At 39.8% G+C, this 24,866-nt stretch overlaps 1 protein-coding gene across 2 annotated transcripts in view; it reads left to right on the forward strand.

The window, feature by feature from the left end:
* Window positions 1–895: 895 nt before the first annotated feature.
* A1CF (APOBEC1 complementation factor) overlaps window positions 896–24,866 on the forward strand; it is a 37,632-nt gene continuing 13,661 nt past the window's right edge. For both annotated transcript variants that reach the window (XM_032768221.1, XM_032768222.1), the window contains exons 1-7: window positions 896–994; window positions 6,345–6,479; window positions 8,093–8,223; window positions 9,869–10,107; window positions 14,471–14,635; window positions 21,762–21,859; window positions 23,809–24,082. In XM_032768221.1, coding sequence (XP_032624112.1) covers window positions 896–994; window positions 6,345–6,479; window positions 8,093–8,223; window positions 9,869–10,107; window positions 14,471–14,635; window positions 21,762–21,859; window positions 23,809–24,082 — 1,141 coding nt within the window. The remainder of the gene's footprint in view (window positions 995–6,344; window positions 6,480–8,092; window positions 8,224–9,868; window positions 10,108–14,470; window positions 14,636–21,761; window positions 21,860–23,808; window positions 24,083–24,866) is intronic.

Below are 24,866 nucleotides of genomic sequence, written 5' to 3' on the forward strand. Positions count from 1 at the left end.
CATACATAAATCTAAGCGATTGCAGGATCAAGACCTACGTTTGTCAGAATGCACAAGGGCATGTAATAGTTTTGGGCCCTGCACTATTCAGTATTGGACAACTACATTTTTTCAAGTCCTAACACTCAGCATTTCCAGACCTTCTTTGCATGTTCAAATACTATCAATATATACAAATCCAAACTTTGGGGCACACTTAAGCTTTGTCATTAAAAATTGTTCAGCCTGGAATTGTTAACTGAAATTTGGGATGCACAAATTTATAGGTTAGTGAGGCCACTTTTAAAAGTTGGTCCTTTACCAGTATGTGACCCAATTCAAAGTCGTTAAAAACTAAGCTTTACAGATATTTCAACCAAAATAACCCTTGCTATGTTGTAAAATAGTTGTTAAAATTTGAGATGGGCCAGAGCTAAAATGCTGAATCCCTGCACTCTAAGCTTGTTCAAAATCTTAACTGGGGTACAGATCTGAAGTCCTCAGATGGTCCCGATCCCATAAACTGCTCTGCATGAGCTCTGTGCAGAGGCTCATTGGCTTTGATATGGCTTGATGTTGATGTGACGGTCCACCAACCCAAAGCAACTTAGAGCGTTGGGGCCCAAAATGCTATGTTTACACCCCTCAGTGACGGGTTGTTCAAAACCTAGAGCTGGATCTAAAGTTTTGTCCCTTCTCTGCATAAATGTAAAGGGGAAGGTCACTTTCCTTTTTGTCCTGTTGTTTTTCTGACAAAGTTATCTCAACTTACTTATTTCGGGAGAATGAGTCATGTAAATATCCTCAGTAAAATGGACTTTCTCCTCCTAGAAAAATTAATTTACTTAATTTATCTTAAATTTGATTGCAGCGAGCACCCCTAATTAACCTGATTTTTTGCTGATAATCACTCACAATGGAATCAAATCAAAAATCGGGGGATGGATTGACCGGCACACAGAAAGAAGCTGCTCTCCGTGCATTAATTCAGCGCACAGGATATAGTTTGATCCAGGTAAGAATGTGTAATCATATGCTTGAGTGCTATTTTTTGCATAGTATCTAATTTTAGCTTTAATTAAGTAGTTGTGTCAAGGGCTTGAGGGTAAATATTTAACAAGGAAACTTTCCTTCTTTGTTGATTCTTTTCCCTCCTCTCTGTTGTGTATGCCCGAAGGATGCTTTATTTTAATAAGTAGAACTGAATTCTTCCATTGATTTTTTTGTTACACTGTAGCCAGTCATGATAAGCCAACCAAAAACCTAGAGCTGAATGTCTCTGAATCTCAGGGAAGTTTTGGATTGCAATCTGAACTTCACAGCTGCACTTTATAAGATACCAAAGCAAACCCACTATCGCAATGCCCACGCTGTGGGGACTACAGTGGCATAGCTGAGGTGTTGTGACTATACTGGCTTAAGCCTGTAGCCTACAGCGATTGAAAAGATTTTTCCATCATCACAGGAACAACCTTTCTGAAGCAATGGTAGTGAGGTCAACAGAAGCAGGCTTCCCCCAGCCTAGCTGTATTTACACCAGGGGTGAGCTACAGCGCTCAGAAGTGTAGAATTTTCACAACCAAGAGCCCTGTAGCTATATCAACCTGACTCAGAAACCCTTTGTACTTTAAAAGTGTTTAGATCCAGGTCTGAATTTGACATCTTGGGACCATTTGTAATCTCTAAAGATCAAGTATTTCATTTATCTGACATAGGAAAGAGATTATTTATCAGCCTTAATAATCAGAGGTTTGTTTAAAGTCTGTTTGAGAAGATCTCAAAATCGGAGACATCTTTGTTTATTTTTACTAAATTTATAGCAGGCAGGGGAGCCTTTCAAAAGTCAAATTATCCATCTGTTTACTGAATTTTGGACTCTTCCTCAAAACAAATGTGATCTCAACATATTTCATTTTCAAATGCAATAGAAAATTAGCAATACTATGAAATAATCTGGTATATTCTAAGGGAATATAATTGCAAATGGTAATGAGAGTGAGTTTTATGGAGTTTACTAAGGCTCAGATCCTGTCAGTTGTTAGAGACAGAAGTATGGTAAGCAGCACAGCAGCCCAAAGAGGCAGCTTTGGTCTAAAAGGAACCTGGAACTACCAAAACTACAGGGCAGACAATTAAAATAACAAAAGACAGTGTGTTTATATAGCATATACAGCTGCGTGGACACGCTATACATAAGCAAGCATTTGGGTTTGCTGCATTTTAACATTATCTACTATACTTCACACAAAGTGAGATAAAAATAACATACATCTGATGTATTTATATTCTGTATTAGTTTCTTTATCACAGTTTTCTTTTCGCTTTCTTACTTTCATCTGAATTTTTCAATATTTGATTTACCTCCATTTTCAGTTACTTCATCTCTTCCTCCTCTGACACATTTCTTTTTGCTTCCCAGGTTCTTTGTCCCTTTGTGCCACTTTCAGAGTTTATCCTATTTCTCCTTTCACCCATTCCTTTCCTCACATTCTCTGGGGTTTTATATCAAACTCATCACCACAGTATCCACATAACTTGCCCCTTATCCCACCCTCTCACTCAACTGCAAAAAAGGGAAGGGGACTTAGGAAAACCATTCTTCCTTCTTCCACCTACTCTGTAGAGAGCTGAGAATTGGCTTGGAATACTTTTTCCCTCTTTCAACACATGAGGCGAAGACCTTGCTGACTGAAATAGGTTTTTTTCCCTTCTGCTCATCCCATCGAGTTACAAATACATTAACACAATAACTAATTAAAAGAAAAGGTTTTGTATTTCCAGTACTTTGTTTTGCAGTGGCATGGTAAATTTTCTCAAGCCTTTCTCATCTGAATCAACTTTGCGTCAGGGTTTTTTTCAAATTCCTTTTACTGAGCCTCTCTTGAATGGATCCTGCAGGATCCATAGGCATGCACTACATAGTAATCACAATTAAGAATGTGACAAAACTGAACAGATTTATCACACCTTGGCTATACAAAATGAATCAATAGAAGTTCATACATCACTCAGCAGAATTATACCTTCAGGGACAGGAAATGGTGTTTAATGTTGCCAGCTTCAATGTTTTAAAATCTGATACTGCAGGAATTCACTCCTGAATGAAAGTACTGTTATGACTCTCCCATTATGATGAAAATGTTTACAATAAGAATGATAATAGATAATTTACTACTACATCTAGTCAAGTGATAATCCATAGACAATAGACTGGAAGAGACTTCTTGGTCCCACATCACTTATATTCCTAATTAGTTTCCCTTCACAATCCTAATCAGTTTCACTTTGCTGTGCTTTCTCACTATGTAAGGAGCTTGAAACAGTTTCCATCTTCATTAAATAGTTTAGGGTTGGAATGACTTCAGAGGGCAAATGACTAGAGAATTAAGACTTGTCTACACAGCAAGCCAGGGTGTGAATCTACTCTGCACCAGCTTGTTATGCAGCAACTCATTGTGTGGACACTGCTGTAGCTTAGTAAAAGTCCCACCCTCTCCTCTTCCAAATACCTCCTGGAAACATAATTCTTCCAAGAGCAGATATGTAAGCTTGTCTCTTTGTTCTGTACAGTAAGAAGCGCGCCATTAACTACCAGAATCCAGTATAAATGTAATAATTAATAAAAGTTTCTGAGCCATAGGCAGATTGTTGAAAATATGTACTTTTGTTGAATGGGTTACTAGGTTAGAACCAAAACTAACATATGTTCTGCTGGGTGCACCTGTCATATCAGGTTTAGAAAAGCTGTTGGACGTTGACTTTTTAAGCCAACTCAAACATTTGAAAAAATGTTGCCCCAAATAACTGAAGTCAAAACACTCACCTCTTCAGTACTCTAACATATGTTGTTTGTGACCCTCAGAGAAACTCTCTACAAACTGGTCATCTCTCAAATACATCAGGAAACTTCCATTAGCCACTGAGGAAGGCACACAGGAGATGATCTTGTTCTTACGGAACTTGATGGGAGATTTTTTTATTGACTTCACTGGAGCTGGATTATGACACCTGGTTGCTTTCTGAAGCTCATAAAACACTAGTAAATTATAAACTTTGACTCTGTAAAGGGAGATTGATGCTAGGTAGGCAATGTTTTAGCCTATGGCAGGCTGGCATCTTGTCCAATATATCATGTTATATTAAACACTATAGCATCAGAAAGGTAGTATTTGACTAGGGTCTGTCCACATAGTTCAACTTTAAGTAAACAAAGATAGGTAACATTTTAGCAAATATTGAATGACTTCATTGGGCATTAGAGAATCCAGTGGCACCTTATAGACTAACAGACGTTTTGGATCATGAGCTTTCGTGGGTGAATACCCACTTCGTCAGATGCATGTAGTGGAAATTTCATGTTCTATTTTTCCAGTTATCAGAAGGTAGCTGTGTTAGTCTGGATCTGTAAAAGCAGCAAAGAATCCAGTGGCACCTTATAGACTAACAGACGTTTTGGATGTTGAAAACCCAAGGGAAGGAGAAACTGGTTTTTGTAGTTTTGGCAAAGCCATTTCACAGTCTTGTGTTCAATCCCTGAAAAAAAAAGCTGATGGTGTGTCAAATTTGCAGATGAACTGGGAAGCTCAGCAGTTTCTCTTTTGAAGTCTGGTCCTGAAGTTTTTTTTGCTGCATGGATGGCCACCTTAAGGTCTGCTATAGTGTGGCCAGGGAGGTTGAAGTGTTCTCCTACAGGTTGCCTGTATATTGCCATTCTAATATCTGATTTGTGTCCATTTATCCTTTTCCGTAGAGACTGCCAGTTTGGCCGAATGTACATAAGGAGAGGGCATTGCTGGCATATGATGGTCGTTATTACATTGGTTGACGTGCAGGTGAATGAATTTCGGTGATGGTGTGGGCTGATCTGGTTTAGGTCCTGATATGTGCAGAGTGGCATCGAGGTTTGTTGATGGAAGGTGACGCCCCTTCATGCTGGCTGGTTACCATCCCGGGCACATGCACACGATCCCCTACCCCCAAGCACTGAGGTGGGACAACCGCAAGCTTGCTCTACCCCCTCAGACAGAGACCAACACCTACAAAAATTCTCCAACCTACAGCATTCCTCAAAACTACAATACCCGCACGAGGAATAAGGAACAGATCAACAGAGCCAGACGTGTACCCAGAAGCTCCTACTGCAAGACAACCCAAAAAAACCAACAGGATCCCACTGGCCATCACATACAGCCCCCAGCTAAAACCCCTTCCAACGCATCATCAGGGATCTACAACCCCTCCTGGACAATGATCCCACACTTTTCACAGGCCTTGGGTGGCAGGCCAATCCTTGCCCACAGACAACCTGCCAACCTGAAATGTATTCACTCACCAGCAACTGCACACCGCACCATAGTAACTCTAGCTCAGGGAACCAATCCATGCAACAAACCTCGATGCAACTCTGCCCACATATCTACACCAGCGACACCATCACAGGACCTAACCAGATCAGCCACACCATCACCGGTTCATTCACCTGCACGTCCACCAATGTAATATACGCCATCATATGCCAGCAATGCCCCTCTGCTATGTACATCGGCCAAACTGGACAGTCTCTACGGAAAAGGATAAATGGACACAAATCAGATATTAGGAATGGCAATATACAGAACCTGTAAGAGAGAACACTTCAACCTCCCTGGCCACACTATAGCAAGACCTTAAGGTGGCCATCCTGCAGCAAAAAAAACTTCAGGACCAGAACTTTCAAAGAGAAACTGCTGAACTTCAGTTCATCTGCAAAATTTGACACCATCACTCAGGATTGAACAAAGACTGTGAATGGCTTGCCAACTACAAAACCAGTTTCTCCTCCTTGGTTTTCACACCTGAACTGCTAGAACAGGGCCTCATCCTCCCTGATTGAACTAACCTCGTTATCTCTAGCTTGCTTGCTAGCATATATATACCTGCCCCTGGAAATTTCCACTACATGCATCTGACGAAGTGGGTATTCACCCACGAAAGCTCATGATCCAAAACATCTGTTAGTCTATAAGGTGCCACAGGATTCTCTGCTCCTTTTACAGATTCAGACTAACACGGCTACCCCTCTGATACTTCATTGGGCATTGGATCATGTCTTAATGAGGGAGAGTTGCACAAAGACATTGTTTCAGATGGCAAGAGCTGAAATGAAGGCTGTTACTGAATCAGGATTTTATGAAGGGACAGAGAAGATGCCAGTGTTAGATGAGCAGAGGCCAAGTGCGGTGCAGAGAGTGGAGGGGGGAGAGATAGAAAGAATGGCACTGTTATGCAGATAAGTCCATGAAGAGTTATAGAAACAAATAAGGCAATTTTGAGAGATTTCTATTGATTCCATATATTTTAAAATATGTTTCTTTTCTTTGGTGTAGGAAAATGGACAAAGAAAGTATGGAGGTCCACCACCTGGCTGGGATGCCCTGCCACCAGAGAGGGGCTGTGAGATTTTCATTGGGAAATTACCCCGAGACCTTTTTGAAGATGAACTTATCCCATTATGTGAAAAAGTAATGTTTTATATTGAAGAGAATGTTCTCTTCTTGTACCATATACACGTTCCTGATAAAACTGTGTTCAGAAGGAAGGCTGCATTTTCAAAGGCCTGGAACATGAAATAACAAATGGAAAACTGAAATGCATATAATTCTAATACACAAACATTAGCAACTCTTATTGTGTGTGTGTATACATTGCTAGATGTATAACCCATCGTACTTCTGTGTTTGGGGAGGCTACTCTATAGTTTGCTCCTGTTACCTAAATCTGTTCTGAGTCTCACTTTCTATTACAGGGCTAAGCTGTATGCTTATGCTTGTCTGGAGCTATGGAAATGTGGGGGTATAGAGCAGAAGCGCTGAGCAGAGGTGCTCTGACGCATGCTATCTGCACAGGGCTGATACAAGCAGAATGCCTCCAGGAGCACTGGGCAGAGAAAGCGTGCTATAGCATTCCTTCCACTTGATTTTGGGAGGAGCAGCATGCTCCTTCAATGACTCCTTCCAGATCCTAGCAGGTGTGTAGGGCCCTTAATGTGTCCCATCCTGTCTAATGACCCCAGCTGGACCATGAAACACTACAGGTTATACCCAGCCTTCACCGATATGTACATGCAGCCATTGTAATTGTATGTGTGACAGTCACTCACATATTTTTTCACACACAAGAAGGGAGCAGTTTAAAAGCATGAAAGTAATACCAGCCACACAAGCATTTGATTTACCTAAGTCACCACATAATTACATTATTGTAACACTTCTGCCTCCCTCCCACTGCCTTCTTTTTTTTTTTTTTTATCTCTACTCTTTGTTGCATGAGTTCCAAAATTAGATTGTGTACTCCCTGAAGCAGGAACAACATAGGTGAAATCCTGGCTCCAGTGAAGTCAGTGGTAAAACTTGCATTGACTTCAGTGGGGTCAGGATTTCACGCCATGTCTTATTTTTTTGTAAAGTGCTGAGCACACCTTAGGTACTTGATAATAACGGTTATACTAGGGCATGCACATACCACATTCCCAAATATGGAAGCTCCCAAAAGTTTGTCCTCATCCTCCTGCAGCACTGCTGTCTTCCTGCTTCTCTCTGGGCTCCCACCAATGGTGGCACAGAAGAAAGTTTGGTCAAGTGAAGTGCACATATTGACTTTGAGAACAGGCTGATGTTGTGTGACTTTGGAGCCTCCAGTCCTTTTCTTTCATAGCACAGACTGAAATTAAATATTTAAAAACAAAGAGCAAATCAGTGCAAGAAATCATTACAGTGACAACTACACAGTGAGGTTCCTGAGGCACACATTGGAACTCTGATACTGTGTTCTCAGATGGTGTGAACAGAGGTCATTTACCTTGCTAAAGAGAGCTGAAGTGCTAACTCAGCCCTAACTGTCACTTAAACATATGTTGCCTTTATTTATTCTGACTCCATTCATGGGTCAGAAAACAGTTCTCAAGTAAAATAGGTTCTGGCTGATGGTTACATTGATGGAGATGTTCAAACAACTCTGAGGTGATATGCACACAAGACACGGTCAGAGAAATAACCTGCTTTGTGTAAATAGCTTTTGTGCTGTTCGTGAAAGTTTCCTTTCAGAATGGGTTATTGATTTTTCTTTTCATTTACAGATCGGTAAAATCTATGAAATGAGAATGATGATGGACTTCAATGGAAACAATAGGGGCTATGCCTTTGTAACATTCTCTAATAAACAGGAGGCTAAGAATGCAATCAAGCAACTTAATAATTATGAAATTAGGTAAGCATGAATGGTATGTTCATATAAAGTGGAAATGATACATTACTCTGTTTTATTATACACTATGTGTTTTTCCTGAGACTTACAAAGGATTGTGTAGTTATCTAAACCTTAAAATCACACCATCCATTGTTCCCTTGTACAGTCAGTCAGTCAGTTTCCCATTGATGAAAATACACTTTTAATTAGTTAGCTGGAAATTTCCTGCTGAAGTGTTTAAAAATGGTTCAGACCTATAGAAATGTCTTTAGATCATTTCAAAACATTTTTTTATTTTGCCCTTTTTTGGTTTTTAAAAATTATAGATATCATAGAGTATAAGGGTTGGAAGGGACCTCAGGAGGTCATCTAGTCCCACCCCCTGCTCAAAGCAGGACCAGTCTGCAGATCCCTAAATGGCCTCCTAGGATTGAATTCACAACTCTGGGTTTAGCAGGCCAGTGCTCAAACCACTGAGCTATCCTTAATTAGCTTAAATTTTAAAACTGACATTCAAACTAAAAAAATCAAACTTTTCATTGATAAAGTGTGAAAATGAAATGTTGTAAGAATTTGAAAAAAAAATTTGACATTTTCAGTTGAAACAATCTGTCCAAACCAACCCTCTCCTGCAAAGTTTCCATTTTGATAAATCTGAATTTTCTAACAAAAATGTGTTTTGTCAAAAAATTCTGGATCAGCTTTACTGACAACCCTCTTTTGGCTCCTGGGAAGGCAGGAGAAGCTGCTGACTAGCCCATCTTGAGCTCTGTGGAGAGTTGTGGACTGGGCGAAGAGCCTTCTTAAATTCATAGAGTATGAGTAGGGCATCATGCTAACGCCCATGAGGGATTGTATTTTCTGATGTATTATTTAAGGCAGGCTAGGGATGGAATTTGGAGGCTGTCTAGGAAATGAAGAGCCTTTTAAGGCTTACGGGGAAGGAAGCTGTAACTCTCCAAATGCCCTCCAGAGGGGCTGGGGAACAAGAGGCGGTAAAATGGGAATGAATGAAGGAGTCTTCATTCCCTGGGGCTCTGCATGGAGCCCAGAGAGAAGCAGGAAGCACCCAGAGAGAACAGGAATTAGCACTCCCTATGGCCTGGATCATGCAGGCTGGAGAACAGTGAGAGGTAGAGAGAGGTTGTTTCCCCAGTCCCCCAGTTGTGCTGACCCACAGGCTGACTATGATTTCCCAATTAGCTGACACTTGGTGAACATGATTTGTCCTGATCTACAGTGCCTGTAAATCACAGTCAGCATCATATTAGCTAAACACAATTCTTCACTGTCATGCTCATCAGTTCTGGGGTAAAGGCAAGTCTCACTGGCTGGTTGTAGAAATAAATACCTAGGAAGTTAAAGATTAACATTTATTTCTCCCAAAGTCTCAAATTATTTCCAAGCAATATATTCTCAAAACACTGATACCTGCCTGCAGCTCCAATTTCACCTTCAAATTTGTGCTGTGTGAACATTCAAAATCAATTCTGAATATATTCCTTTTTTTCTGGCAAAATTGCTGACTGAGTGTTGGACCGTGTACACTGCTCAAAAGGATTGGTCTGATATGTTTTAAACTGTGTTTTTGGGGAAGATGAGGCTTGCAATTTCTCAGAGAACTGAGCCGGATTCATTACAAACTGGAACTGTTGTTTATATGCAGGAATGGACGACTCCTAGGGGTTTGTGCCAGTGTAGACAACTGCCGTTTGTTTGTAGGAGGAATCCCAAAAAACAAGAAGAGAGAAGAAATTTTAGCAGAGATGAGGAAAGTCACAGACGGGGTCATTGATGTGATTGTGTATCCCAGTGCAGCAGACAAAACAAAAAACCGGGGATTTGCTTTTGTGGAATACGAAAGTCATCGAGCAGCAGCAATGGCAAGAAGAAAACTGCTACCAGGTTTGTCTGCAGTGGTGGTCATGCAGCTTCTTTCACCAACAGCAAACAGTGACGTTTTTCAGCTTTCCTATTGCGTGCCTGCCCAGCTGCTGGAGAGGCATAAAGCCTAGCCAGTGAACTTCTTCACTTCTCCCCAGCTCCAAGGCCAGCCAGGCAGAGAGATGGGATACTAAGCCTCTACAGCCCTGAAGTGGAGGAAAGGGGCTGAGTCTTCCCGCTGGCTGATTGTCCAGTCCCGGAACTTGGGGGAACACTGGGAGGCAGAGTCAGGGAGCTCAGTCTTGGTAGCCCCCAGAAAGCTATGTCAGTTAGAAAGAGCCTTCTAAGGGGGCAGCTGGGGAGCCATCATTTTGATCATGAGATTTTGGGGCAACATTTAAATTTTCCCATGGAAAGTTTTGATTTTGAGAGAAGGGCATTTTCAATCAGAAAAATCATTCCAACAAAAATTTCCCAGCCAGTTCTACTGTAATGAGAAGCATAATGTGATCTTTGCCACCATCACATTGTTAACACTGCTGGTGTGTTACACCCTTTCCCCCTTCCTAAGTATATCCTATCTACTTATATTGAAAGCTCTTAGTGGCATGGACTGTCTACTACTCTGTGTTTTGTACAGTGCCTAGCACAATGGGACCACATTCTTGGATGGTCCCTAGGCACTACCATAATAAACAATCATCATTACAGCAAGCACGTATACAGCAGTTATGGCTTCAGGCGTTCCACTGATTGGGACTGACCTTTCCCCAGCCACTGCCATCCTCTTTTGGGGCAGCGCTGGCAGCTTACAGGCTTCCTGAAAGAGAGGAAGGTCTGTCTGCTGGACTTACAACTGCCAAGGCCCCAACTCAGTGTCTATGCCATCTTCCATTTGCAGAGTCTCCTGGACTGAATTTGTCCCTGTAAATTATTATGACACCTGAGTACTACTACTTTGCACCATTATAGTCCCTTTTATTTGTGCATTAAGTGACTTGCCCAAGACCAGATAAGTTATCTACTGAGCCAGGAATTTAACCCTGTATTCCTGTCTTAACTCCTGTCAAATTTCAGATGCATCAATTTGATGAAATTACCTTTATATAATACAAAGACACCCCACACAAACACATGCATGTACTTTATAATATACATCAGAATCAGCTGCAAAAGACAATACTTTTGCAGTTAATACAGGCCAAATTAACCTCCATTACACAGCAGATTGTTTAGTGGAATTCAGTGGAATTGGCCTGGCAGGCCATTTTCTTGGTTCATAGAAATTTGCTAGGCTCCTTTCAGGAAAAATCATTTGCTCAATCTCTGCTGAAATTAGAAATAAATCTCTGATAAATCCATTTATCATTATTTGTACCGGTGCAAGCTAATATATTTGAAATAGTATAGCTGCTACAGATTTTGCAAGGATTTAAAGTTGCATTAAAGAAGAAAAATATTTTCTTCCCAGGGTGGTGGAGGAGATGGCAAGATTGCTGAATGTGGGAATATTTATGGGCCCTAATCCGGGAGGATGGGGACTCCCATTAACTACAGTTGGACTCAATGGTACTCAGAACCTTGCAGGATTTGGAGAATACAATCTGAGGACCTTATGCAGGAAAGTAGTTATGAACATAGTTAGGTTTAGAAAGGTGCTTAGCATTTTCCTGAACAGAGTTGCTTTCCTAACTGGAGCCTAACGAAGAAATCTCTAAAGAGGAATTGCATTTATGCCTAGACTTAGATTACACAGGAATATCTTTGAATAAGAATTTACTAGCTGCTACATTTGAAGACATGAGCAAAATTTACTAGTATTTAGCCATGAGATTTGATTAATTTTTAAGAAGCCTTGTACAGGTGTTACTAAGGGGGTAATATGAATAATTGGCCTACAGAACCTCTAGTACTTGTGATAATTATCAAGGTGAAAAGAACCAACTTGATTGTCAGTCCCCAAGATAAGTTTACAGAACTGGCCTTTAGGAGAACAGCTTCTATAACACACATATTATGTGAAAGTCACCATGTATTATTAATAATCAATATTAGCTCTCAAATTGTGCACAATGAAAGTCAGAAAAGAGAACTAGATCTTGGTACCATCACTCTTACAACACATCTAGTGTTACAAAAGTTCCATGCCTATACTGAACTTTACATATGAGCAGAAGTGTGGAATAGTGACAAAAGCATGGAGATGAGGTTAAGAGTTCAAGATTCTCTAAGCAGCTCTGACTCTCACAGTGCAACTTTGGCCAAATCCCACTCCTTCAGTTTTCCCATTTGCCAGGCAGGAATAATACTTCATAGAGGTGCTGAGAGTGTCAAATAATTGTAAAATGCTCTCAGATCTTCCTCCAAAGTATGGTGCTAGATAGCCATTTTTGTTTATTCTATATTCACCTTGGCTGTGCATAATTTAAGATCATATGCCGCTGGCCAAATTAATATCACTCAAAGCTTTTTAAGTAAATTATACTGTGACATCACCACATGATGCAGTGAGCAAAGACTTAAGATATGTTTTGCTTTAAGGTCTATTTAAGTTCTCATTAAAAAGTAAAGCTTCCACTGTTCTGTGAATATACAGAACTCAGGGAGTTGCAGAGCAAGCTACATCATACTATGAGCCTAGCCGCTGCTTGAGGGACTATTTCTAGGGTAGTTCGGGGAAGAGGTGAAGGTGGTCAAAAACAGGAACACAATTTTTGGAAACAAAAAACAAAAAACAAAAACCTTTGTCTCTTCTCTTTCCCCCCCTCACCCCCCCAATGCAATTTTTTATCAAGTTCTAGTATGAGGGAAGTTTGGTGTCCAAGCTTATGCTTGAAGAGACTACTAGCAAAACCAGCCTGTTATTTCTACTGATGATTTGAATATGATCACTGAGACCTGGACCAAAGCAATACATGTTACATAGCTAGCTGATAGCCTATCAAATGACTACTTTTAGTCATTACCTGTTCAAGCCAAATTTAGGCTAGCACTGAAAAGATATAGAGCTCAAGTTAGTCAAATTCACTTCAGATTTATTTTGAACAGAGTGAATCTTGTTTTGAAAGGAAACATTTTTGTTTTAGTAAATGTTCCAAGTTTTTCAACAAAAATAAGTTTTCAAATTCCTTCCCTCCTTATTTTCTTCCCCTTTCCCACTGGAACAAGAGGAAGAGTTCCTAAAATTTGTTTCTATTTTGACAAATGTAAAAAAAAAATCATAGAAAGACAAGATAAGGGAAGGAGTGCACTGATAACCTCCATTGTTAGGCTGGATAGAAATGTATCATCTGGAGAAAATTTGTTTGCTGAACTCATTAAAATTGCCAATGAAAAAGCACTGAGTCTATCACAACATTTATTATATTATTGGGTGAATCCAGGACACGGCTGGGCAGGAAATAAGGTCCTGAGATTTTTGTGGCTGAGCTAAGCTTCAATTACTGTTGGAAGAGGAGTAATTCCCTACAAGATGTGCAGGAATGAAAGGAAAGCTGGTTGAAGCAGTTACTGTTGCCATCTGTAGGAGACAAGAGGTGCCTCTGCAAAAGGCTGTTTGCCAGTGCTCATTAGCATGATTTGCGCGACCTCAAGACCAACTCTGTGGCTGCATGCAAAGCTATGCCAACACTCTTGATGAATTTAAAAGCAGTGAATTAGTTAACCAAATTTAAATTATTACTATGGACATGAGATTCATGATGCTGTCATAGGACTGATTTTTCTCCATCTAATTTTTTCCCTTTTTTTTCCCTTTAGAGCTCCCCAAATCAGTTACAATTTCTCCTTGAGGGACTCATCCAATACATTAAGGCAGTGAGATTTCTTTCCCCCACATAAGACCCTTCTTGTAATCATTTATTACCTTTCATTCCTCTATCTTCGCTATTTCCATTGAAGCACTGTTCTATAGGGACCAAACTACTGCACACAAATCAAATTTCTGAGAACTTAAGTCTTACTTAAACTTATTAGAATCATAAGTAGTGTTTGCCATACTATAGTCTGTGGAGTCCCTTCCAATCAGCTGCAGAAAGAAACACTTTGAAACCAAACAGTGGAGGGAAGGGATTTTTGGAAGAGAAGAGAGTTCATTAAGTGATCTCTCTGAGTGGTTCATAGAATGAAAATGTTTGAGGACCGTACCATATTTTCTCTCCTTGTTGGATGCTGCATATCTGCAGTGTAAAAAGAATAAAACCTGGACATCTGACTATCTGTTTCTGGATACACATGGTATATGTGCCTCTGTTTGAGCATTAAATTTTAGACCTTTTGTATAATCAGTCCATTCTACTACCACAGCATAATTTTATACAAAATATCAATATGCCTAGAAATCAACTGAACAATGGTACTTTCAATTATTTATTATTTTTTGCAGGAAGAATACAGTTATGGGGACATCCTATTGCTGTAGACTGGGCAGAACCAGAAGTTGAAGTTGATGAAGATACAATGTCATCTGTTAAAATCCTCTATGTGCGAAACCTTATGCTATCAACCACTGAAGAGACAATTGAAAAAGAATTCAACAATATTAAACCAGGTAGGAAATGAAAAAGTAGGTTTTTAGCTGTTGAAGGGTTAAGCCCATTAAACTGGTAGATATTGTTCAGTTATAGTAAACTAACAGTAGCTGCTCTGTTTCTCTGAAATATTACATTGGTGGAACACCAACACAAAGGATAACATAGCTGTTCTTTCTCCTGTAAAACATTCAAGTGCTGAAACAATTTTCACCCAGTTTAAGTTCCTAAAACAGCCACTGCTGGAATTCGATCATACAGTAAGCTGCTTGTTTTCTAATTGACAGCACAACTGACATTTTTAGGGTGGTTTGGCAAATCAAATAGCTCTGCGGCAGTCCAAAATGGTGTATGAAAAGTCCTAAGGATTCTATGTTAGTAAAAATTACTTCTGTTGTGACATGTTTTTGTATATATGCTTTCCAGTAACTTGATTTCTGCAGAAAGGTTATTTTGGTTTTTTTTTTTTAACAGCAGCTTTGTTTCAGGGGGTAAGTTTTACCTCCAAGGAGAGCAAGACTATGTAAGTGGAATAGACTCTTTTCACTATTCTTCTTCCTATATGGAAAAGGATAATGTTCAGAAGAGAGTGATTCAGGATGGCTGTTTCACTCCTGCCCACAATGATTGACTGACTTTTGAAAATTCCATATGCTTTTTTAAGGTGGTTTTATATAATGAACATTGACATGAAACTTACACATTGAAGAATCACAAAGCACTTTGATTTTTTAAACCGTATTTAACTGACCAGGACATGCAGGTGAATGAAGACAGGCACAGGGAGGGATTTAAGTGGCAGACCACAAGGTTATTAACACTGGGGAGGGGGCTGTATGCCCCTCCTCCTCCATCTCTCAGTACCAGGCATCTGAGTGGGTTCAGTGTAGGATTACAGGCTCCCAGCATATATCCCATAAGTCAGGATAGACTCTCCTCAGCCTACGCATAGTACTCATCTCACTCTTCTGAATCCTCTCACCTTCCCCACACCCAGCAGTGGGACAGAAGATACTAAAAGAATACCTCAGTCTGTGAATACTTCAGTCCCCTCCTGTCCCAAAGGCATACGGTACAACAGCAAAATCCCAGTGAATTACCTATAACTGCTGGCCCTTTTGGCTTTGTAACCACACAGGACTCCAGTTACAACATTCCTGCAAATGACTAATAATTTCTATGTTCTACTGCTATTTAAACCAAAATGTACTTCCATGATGCTTCAAGGAAGGCAAAAAACCCTGCAGGCATCTGCCAATTTTGCCCCAAAGGGAAAACTTCCTTTCTGATCCCAAAACAGGCAATTGGTCAGGCCCGCAACACACAAAAACCACTGCTTCTATATTACAACTACAAAGGGAGAGTGGGGCAGCTAAAGAGCAGGTTTTTTGAGCTAGATACTCCAAAAAACTCTAGGCAGTTTTTAAAATAATAAAGGTTTATAGGGGTGAGGAGCCACTCAGCTCTCATCTTGCTTTGGCTGGCCAATGGGAGACAGGGGGAAACCCGCCCCTGCATTCCCAGGCATGTATTCACACCCGACTCCCAGCTGCCTACCACACTACAGATCCATTCATGTTTCCCACCTAGTGAGATGGGTGGGTGGCTCTGGAATTAATTCACCTATGTTCTACATTCTAGAACTCGCATCCAATTCAGCTCCTGAAAATGTATAAGCTTAATTCCCCATCATATAAATGAATAACATACAGAAACTTACATAAAAATACAAACCAATATTTATAATTTAATCCATAAATTATCCTAATATTATCCTTATGGCTTCTATTACAGGCAACTATGAGTATGTTGGGTGGGATTTTCAAAAATGTCTACATGAGTTGAGCACAAGTTCCATTAATTTTCAATGGGAGTTTTGCTCCTAAATCATTAAGAATCTTTTGAAAATCCAATGCTATATAATGAAGAGCATTTTGGCACTCCAAGAAATACAATAATCCCTGCACTACTTTCTTGTGCTCAGCATCAGGAAATCATTCATGATCTAACTCACTTCTATTAACTTTCTCCTTAAAGTTTAAAGACGTATTGCAGAGCATCTTAACTCTTCTGCTTTGTCTCTGGCTCCATAAATTTCTCTTTTTCACATTAGGCTGCAGCTGAAAGATCTATTAGAAATTCCTATATGAGTCATTCCTGTCTTTTTAATCCCTAAGTATAATACTTTCAGCAAACATGAAGTTGATAGATAAATCATTTTACTTTCAGCTTCTTCCCCCTATTATTAATCTCAATTTGCTCCAGAATATTTAACCTATTAGCACTCCCTAAAAAACATGTTTATAGTCACCTCAAGTGTCTATAAAACTCCATCATTTTTCACTTAAACCAAATTTGCTCAAAGGAAATGGATTCCAAAACAGTTTATGGAAGCTTTTAAATTGCATTTGCTTTAATTTCTGCAGTTTTATCATTTTTCTCGCCACAGATTTTGATCCTGTGCAGGGATGAAAACTGGAAATTTCTTTGTCTCTCCTTCTTTTTTATTAATATTTATTTTTATTATTTTAGATGGATTACAAATCTGGAACAACTCATTTTTGAGGATGTTGCATGTTTTAAAAAACTGTACATAGTAGCTAAATATGACCTTTGGGGACAGGGCTGCCCAGAGGATTCAGGGGGCCTGCAGCAAAGCAATTTCGGGACCCCTTCTATAAAAAAAAGTTGCAATACTATATTCTTGTGGGGGCCTGGGGCAAATTGCCTCACTCTCCCCCACCCCCTCACTCGGGCAGCCCTGTTCGGGGAAATAAGCACAGCGCTAGGGTTATAATGAAATTATAATCAGAAATGTCAGCAACAGTCTGAAATTATTTTTCCCTTCCCCTGAGCCTCTTGCACTGGACATAATGCTGTATTGCACCACCTTGATACTGAAACGTACATTTGACCCAGTGATCCTATACCTGGAAAGCATTTTGACAGTCATACAGCATCCAGGAACAAATCGTTCAGTTTAGAGGAGTTAAAATCTAGAGCTGCCACTATGGATCAGATTCCAAAGAGGCTCTTAAACCCACATTTCCCCATAACTTTGGTGGTAATGTTGTGAATGATCCAAGGGCAAAATAAAGCATGAAGACTATCTATTTTATAAAGCTGCAGTGCCAAATTCAACGTTTGCTTTTGGGTTGTTTTGTGCCATTCGAATAGCACGAAGAATCTAGAGCACTCTGGACAATTAGGGCAACAGCACCTAGAATGAGAGGCCCATTACTGAATTTAGCTTTCTAAATTTGTGCACACAGTCCTAAGCCTGGATAAAAGATTTTTGTTCCCCAGAGTGCGCTAATATCTGACATGGAAGCCAAAGAACAGTTTCTCTGTAAATGTGGGCACACAAGAGAGGAATGCATATTATGTTGTAGTCCCTTCTGTCTGTCTGCTCCATTCTGGTGAAGGAATTAATGTAATAAGCCAAAATTCTGCTCAAGAAATCCCAGGCAAGGGGTTAAATTTATGATTCTGGGGAGCAAGAAGTCATTTGGCTCCCTTTTCTGGCTGGCTGGCAAATGGGTAGTAAAGTGCTTGGATATATTTCCCCTTTCATTCGAAAGCTGTACATCACCTTGCAGATCCAATCAAGTTTCAAGTGATGTTAGAAAAGCTCCAGCTACATACCCAAAAGCAAGCCACTTTGCCTCCCTAACCGTTACCCCTCATATGGGTATCATTTTAGAAAAGTCAACCTGAGTGTCATTTTGAAGTAGTGCACCCAGCATTCAACATTCGAAGCTGGAAAAACCATAAGATTAAGATCTGGTCTACTCTAGGAAATTAGGTCGGCTTAACTGCATCTGGCCAGGTTTGAAAAGTCCACACCTCTGAGCCATATAGTTAATCCAAGCTAAATCACTGTGTAGACACTGCTAGGCTGCCAGAAGAACCCTTCCCAGGTAGTGTCTACACTGAAGTGGTACAGCAGTACAGTGCAGTGGTGCAGCTGTGCTACTGTAGCATTTTAAGTGTAGACAAGCTCTAACTTAGCATTCGCGTGCCACCTTTTTTTCCAGGATCTGTATCTATGATAGTAGATGTCTCAGTAGCAGTAGAGGATGGATATGTACTTCCACCAAGTGGGAATGAAGAAGGCAGAGTCATTAAAAAAAAATGAGGAAGATAAATTCTTAAAGCTTTGGTCGCAGGAAACAGAAACAGATGCATCTATTTTTGGTAGGAAAATCAATTACACAGGTTGCTGCTGAATGTCACAGTTCCAAAAAAAATTGGTACAGGCAGCACAGTAAATAAAGGCAAAAAACTACAACAGAAGTGGATTCCAAAAAGTACAGAAAACTTTGAATTGGATTCTAGATGAGTAATGCTGCAAAGAATGGCCCTTTTGTTTTCTCAGATTGCCTCACACCCTTCTGTCATAGAGTCATCTCCACTGTAATAACTGTGGAATTCGATTAACCACTAAACCAGTGATCACCTGAGTCTCTGTATAAAAAAACTGAACAAAGAATGCTGAAATTAGAACAATTTAAAATTAATGAGGCACATTAAGTGAATTAAAATCTGGCTAAATGATATGTCTCAAAATGTAATTGTAAATGAGGAATCATTGCTGAGTGGGTGTGTTTCCAGTCAAGTCCCACAGGGATCAGTTCTTGGCCCTACACTGTTTTACCAATGACCTGAAAGAAAACATAAAACCATCACTGGTAAAGTTTGCAGATGACATAAAAATAATGAAGAGGACTGGTCACTGATTCAGAGTGAGCTGAACTGGTTGGTAAACTGGGCACAAACAATATGTGTTTTGATACAGCTAAATGCAAATTTATACATCTAGGAACAAAGAATTTAGGCCACACTTATCCAGTACAGATTCTATCCTGGGAAGCAATGACTCTGAAAAAGATTTGGGGGTCACGGGTAACATCAGCTGAATGTGAGCTCCCAATATGATGCTGTAGCCAAAAGAGCTAATGTGATCCTGCGTTGCATAAACACAGGAACATTGAGTAGAAGCAAAGAGATTATTTTACCTCTGTACTTTGCTGTAGGAATTATTATGGGGAAATTCTATGGTCGTGGAATCTATGAATTTACAACAGTTGAGAATTTGGCCCAACTTTGACTACAGCACAATGCAACCCATTCTTTATCTGCCTGACCATACCAGACAGAAAAAGAAAAGTTTATTTTAGAGAGACTTGGGCAGCTGGAGTTAGATATTTTGTGTGTAAAGCTTTCCAAAGAGAATGAGGAAATCAGCATACAGTCCTGGTCTGTCCCATGACCATCTTTCCTTTGGCATACCCATTTTTTGTTCCCACGCCAGCAGGTGCTTATTGTGCGTGTTTACTGCCGGCTCTGCTCCTCATGCTAAGTCAGAATCACAGTGCAGGTTCTCTCTTGGAAGTTCTAACTCTAACTCTCAAGTTTTCCTCAGAGGCAGTCCAAATTGCACTTGTTTGCATAAATGTACCTTACAACAGACCCAGCAAGACCTGTTGTATTGATCAAAAAATCCTACATTTTCACTGAAAACCTATCAACGGATGCATATTCAATACACCATCAATTATAAACTAATTGGATTTAGAGTAACGCTTCTCTCTCTGACCCTTGTTCCCCCCATTCCTGCTGTCTGGCTGATGTGTCTGTATATTCACGTGTTCTGCAAAATTGCTTGGCAATCAGATGGTAGAACAAATATTCAGAAATCAAGACTGCCTTGCATTCTTCAGGACAGATGACAAACCTGTTTGTTGACTTTATAATGGGTGCTGATACACACATCACCTCTCATGTAGCCAGTGGGGAAACAGGAAAAGGCTCTGATACAAAGTGAGAAAGAGGCAAATTATTGCAAAAGGAAACTAGTGCTTCTAAACTTGCTTGCTGTGCTGAGACTGCATGGATGTAAAAGTCAGAACAAGCTGCAAGAAATAAACAAAACCAAACTGAATTTGTATCACAGTTGCCTAGAAGAAGTCTGAATCCACCATGCAAGCATATGACTCTAAATGACATTTTAAGCCAACAGAATGTGAATGTTCTATGGAATCTGACATAATTCAAGAATATATTGCATAACCAGCTGACAGTTGCATTCAGCCATTGTAGTGGAGACTACCAGACATAAAAATTCCAGAGCTGAAATGCACTTGAATATACTTTCTCACTGTAATTTTTTTAAAAATTTTCATATATCTGGTTCTAGAATACTCAAGAGCTTCACTAAAAAGCTAAAATCATGATTCTATTGCAAGCTGTAAAGGTTGTTGCTCTATTTCCATTTACTGCACGTGGTTTCCTTCTCAGCCTTGATTTTTACCAAGCCTGATTTAGCTGAATTCATTTATCTGAAAATAGGCCTGCAAGGGAAGCCTTGACTTCTTAGTTAAAAAAGGGTCACTCTTACTTTAGTGTGTTAATATCAGATATATTTAGGTTTACTTTTTCTGTTAAATTAACTGTACTTTTCAGTAACCATAAATGAAAAAAGTATGAGAGGGGTAACTGTGTTAGTCTGGATCTGTAAAAAGCAATAGAGTCCCGTGGCACCTTATAGACTAACAGAAGTTTTGGAGCATAATCTTTCATGGGTGAATACCCACTTTGTCAGATGCATGTAGTGGAAATACATATGCAGGCAAGAATCAGTCTAGACTGATTCTTGCCTGCATATTTGTACCTGCATCCGGAAATTTCCACTACATGCATCTGACGAAGTGACTATTCACCCATGAAAGGTGCCACAAGACTCTTGTTGGTTTTTATAAGTGAAAAACTAAATCAATGTAGTTTTAAAAAGTACTTGGCAATACCAGGTCTGTAGAATACTTAATTAACTTAGTTCATTCAAACTTTTAAACTCTGAGAAGTGTAACATTCTGAGTTGGGTAATCAGACCAAATTAAAACTATAGCATGACAGGTTCAGTAACTACCCATTTTGATCATGATGCTACAATCATTTATGCACAAGCTTAGCTTTACACACAAGTAATCTTACTGAGTTCAGTGAGATACTCATATGCGTAAGTGTCTGCAGATCAGAACTTTGGTTTATAAAACTGAGTGCTAAAAACACAACCCAGAATGTTAATTCAAATCTGTATTCCTTTGAAAAGAGAGCTGCAGAACTAACATCCCAACATTTTTGTAGGTGCAGTTGAAAGAATAAAGAAAATCAGAGACTATGCATTTGTACACTTTAATAACAGAGACGATGCAGTTGAAGCTATGAAAGCCTTAAATGGGAAGGTAATGCTGGACTAGTAGCCTTCATATATTGGTGTCATACAACTGTATTTGCTTTTTCATTAATTGTTTGCAATTTATGTAATCAAGTTTCAGCCTTTTGGGAGTTCACAAACTATTCATTTTGACTATTTACCTGCATAATGGGAAACTGGTCACCTAAATCACAGTCATGTTCTGTTCTGACTCGATGCAAGAAACAGAATAATGAACAAATGACTAATACTGAATAAAAGGTCACAAAATCTCATGCTTGCACTTTGAATACCTTTTCCTTATATGTCAACAAAAAACAAGGCAATGTGCAATGGTCAAACCAAAACAGCTGTTCAGAATTCAAACAAAGATCTGTAAAACCTGTTTTTTCCCCAGACTTCAGCCAGTTTTAATGCCATATACAATTTTGAAATTATAATGCAATAACCAGGCCTTAAAAGTTATTAACTATTTTATTATTTTCATATGTTGCAAATATTGTGTAGAATATTATATAATAGTATTACATATTTATCATGGGGTGTTATTCATCCCTCTTTTATTCCTGCCTCTACTGAGGAATCACTTCAAATGCGCCAATTCCTTTCCAAACACATAGGAATAGCCCCTGCTCTGATGAGTGTACAGTTTAAAAAATGTGTTAACATAACCCCAAATTACATTAATGGGAGCTACACACATATTAAAAATATATTCCTGTGCTGAGAACATGACAGCAAGAGAGGAAATTCAGGATCCATGAATTCAAAGATATGAGATATTTAATCCACATCATCTATAGACTATGCATTGCCACTGAATAAATGCTTGCTAAGAAAATAAATTCATTTGCCTCTGGTAAAACAAACAGTCACTGATCAGGTATAATACAGCTCAAAAACTCTCTTCAGAGAGACTATTTTTCTTGTAATTACAGTGCTTTTCAATCTAGAAGCTGAATAAAGCTACATAAAGCCACCTTATGCATGTACAAATATACTCCACATGTTCTGAGGTGTGCAATCAGTATCTTGAACATCTGTCTTGGGAAAATAGGTAATGCAGTCACTTTTCCATTGAAGGGTGCTGCACTACGGTACCTCACTGAAAAATTGCATGAAGACCATTGACACATGTTTTGCATCACCTGTTGGAATCAACACTGAAGATGTGGTACTTACAATTAACATCACAAGGAAAACTGACTTCCATTTTCATGTGCTCATTATTGTTTTCAGGATAATATAAATGCTAATGTTTGGGTTAGGGAAGGGGCAAACAGACCTTGCCTAATTTTGAACCTTCTCAGAAAGTGCAGTTTTAAAATGAGCAGTTGATTGAATTTACGCATTACTGTGGGCAGAAGAGGAGAGTCTGTAAGGTTATGTCTACACTTGGAGCTGGGGTTGTGATTCAAAGAAGCCTACTTGTGCTAGCTGTCAGAGAGCTAAAAACAGTGGTGTAGCCGTGGTAGCACAGGCAGCAGTGGCACAGGCCAGCATGTTGAGTACTGACCCACGAGGTCCAGGAAGGTTTGTACCTGAGGCAGATAGCCCACACTGCCACTCACCACTGCCTAAGATACGGCGGCTACCTTACTATTTTTAGTGCTCTAGCTCCTTGGGAGCTAGCATGAGTATGTCACTGGGAGCTGGGAATCACACACTCTAGCTCCAAGCACAGACATAGCCCAAGTTCCTCTAACCTCACAGCAGCTGCAGGCAGAAGACGAGCAGATTGCCACGGTTCACACATTTTGCAACAGCAGCCAGGGGCCGTCTTGCCTTTCTGCCCCTGGGAACATGGCCTCACTGCAGAAGATTCTCAAACTCTTTCAGTAACCCCACCTAAGTAGCGGTGGTTAGCAAAATGCAGAACTTGGCTGGGCTTTTACAAAACAGTCATTATGATGTTGGATATGGTACTGCATTTGTGCTTTCCTTGCATTTTTCCATGCATTTCTCCTTGTTTTACAGGTGCTGGATGGTTCCCCTATCGAAGTGACATTAGCAAAACCAGTAGACAAAGACAGTTATGTTAGACACACCAGAGGCACAGGGGGACGAGGTACTGTGCTACAAGGAGAATACACTTACACATTTGGTCATGTGTATGATCCTGCCACAGCCTACCTTGGAGCTCCAGTCTTCTATGCACCTCAGGCCTACGCAGCTATTCCTAACCTTCATTTCCCTGCCACCAAGGGTGACCTCAGCAGTAGGGGCATTATCCGACCTCCATCTATTAGAGGTAACTCCAACAGCTATGTCTATGACAATCCAGAAATCTATCTTTGAAATAGCTTCATAACTAGAGTAGGAGGTAAATTTATGAAATCAAATATCCATGCACCACATTAAGCTGTGCATCCATGCATCACGTTAAAGCTGGTTCCACTAAAAAGTTTTTAAAAAGTTGAGGCATACTTGAGCAGTTTTAACTAAATGGAAAAATTAGTATAAACCACCTTGGATTATATGAGTTGAAGCATACCCCCATCACTCAGGCACTTCAGAGAGGACCGTAAGTTGGGGCTGCTCCTGAGTCTTTAATGATCTGAGGAGTGTCCCAAGGTCATTGTCCAATGGTTCCTCACTATGAAGAAGCTCCAGCCCACTGTTCTTAGGAGTTCCAATTGCTAGCACTGAAACATTCAATAATCTTCCTGAAACACACAGTAGACTCCCAAATTTCCTGCTTTTCTCAGCTACTTCCTTTTTACACCTACCACAGTCTCCATTCACTGGGACAGACTTATGCATATAGCCCAGCATTCTATAATTCTGCATAGCCTCAGGTCATGCATCCTTTTAAGAAAGTGACTGAAAGCCTTCATACACTGGGAAATAGTCACAGTTTTTGGAACCTCTCCTTTAAAAGGGGATGAGAACCTTCAGGCAGGCTAAGCAAACAAAATTATATATAGACTCCCTCATCAGCCCAGGAGAAAGCCGAAAGTCTTTTAACAGTCTCTGAATTACTCTTGCTCCAAAATAAACAAATCAAAAATCCTCCATTTTGTCCCAGGAGGGAA

Source organism: Chelonoidis abingdonii, chromosome 15 (assembly GCF_003597395.2).
Source record: "Chelonoidis abingdonii isolate Lonesome George chromosome 15, CheloAbing_2.0, whole genome shotgun sequence".
In the NCBI taxonomy this organism is placed as follows: domain Eukaryota; kingdom Metazoa; phylum Chordata; order Testudines; family Testudinidae; genus Chelonoidis; species Chelonoidis abingdonii.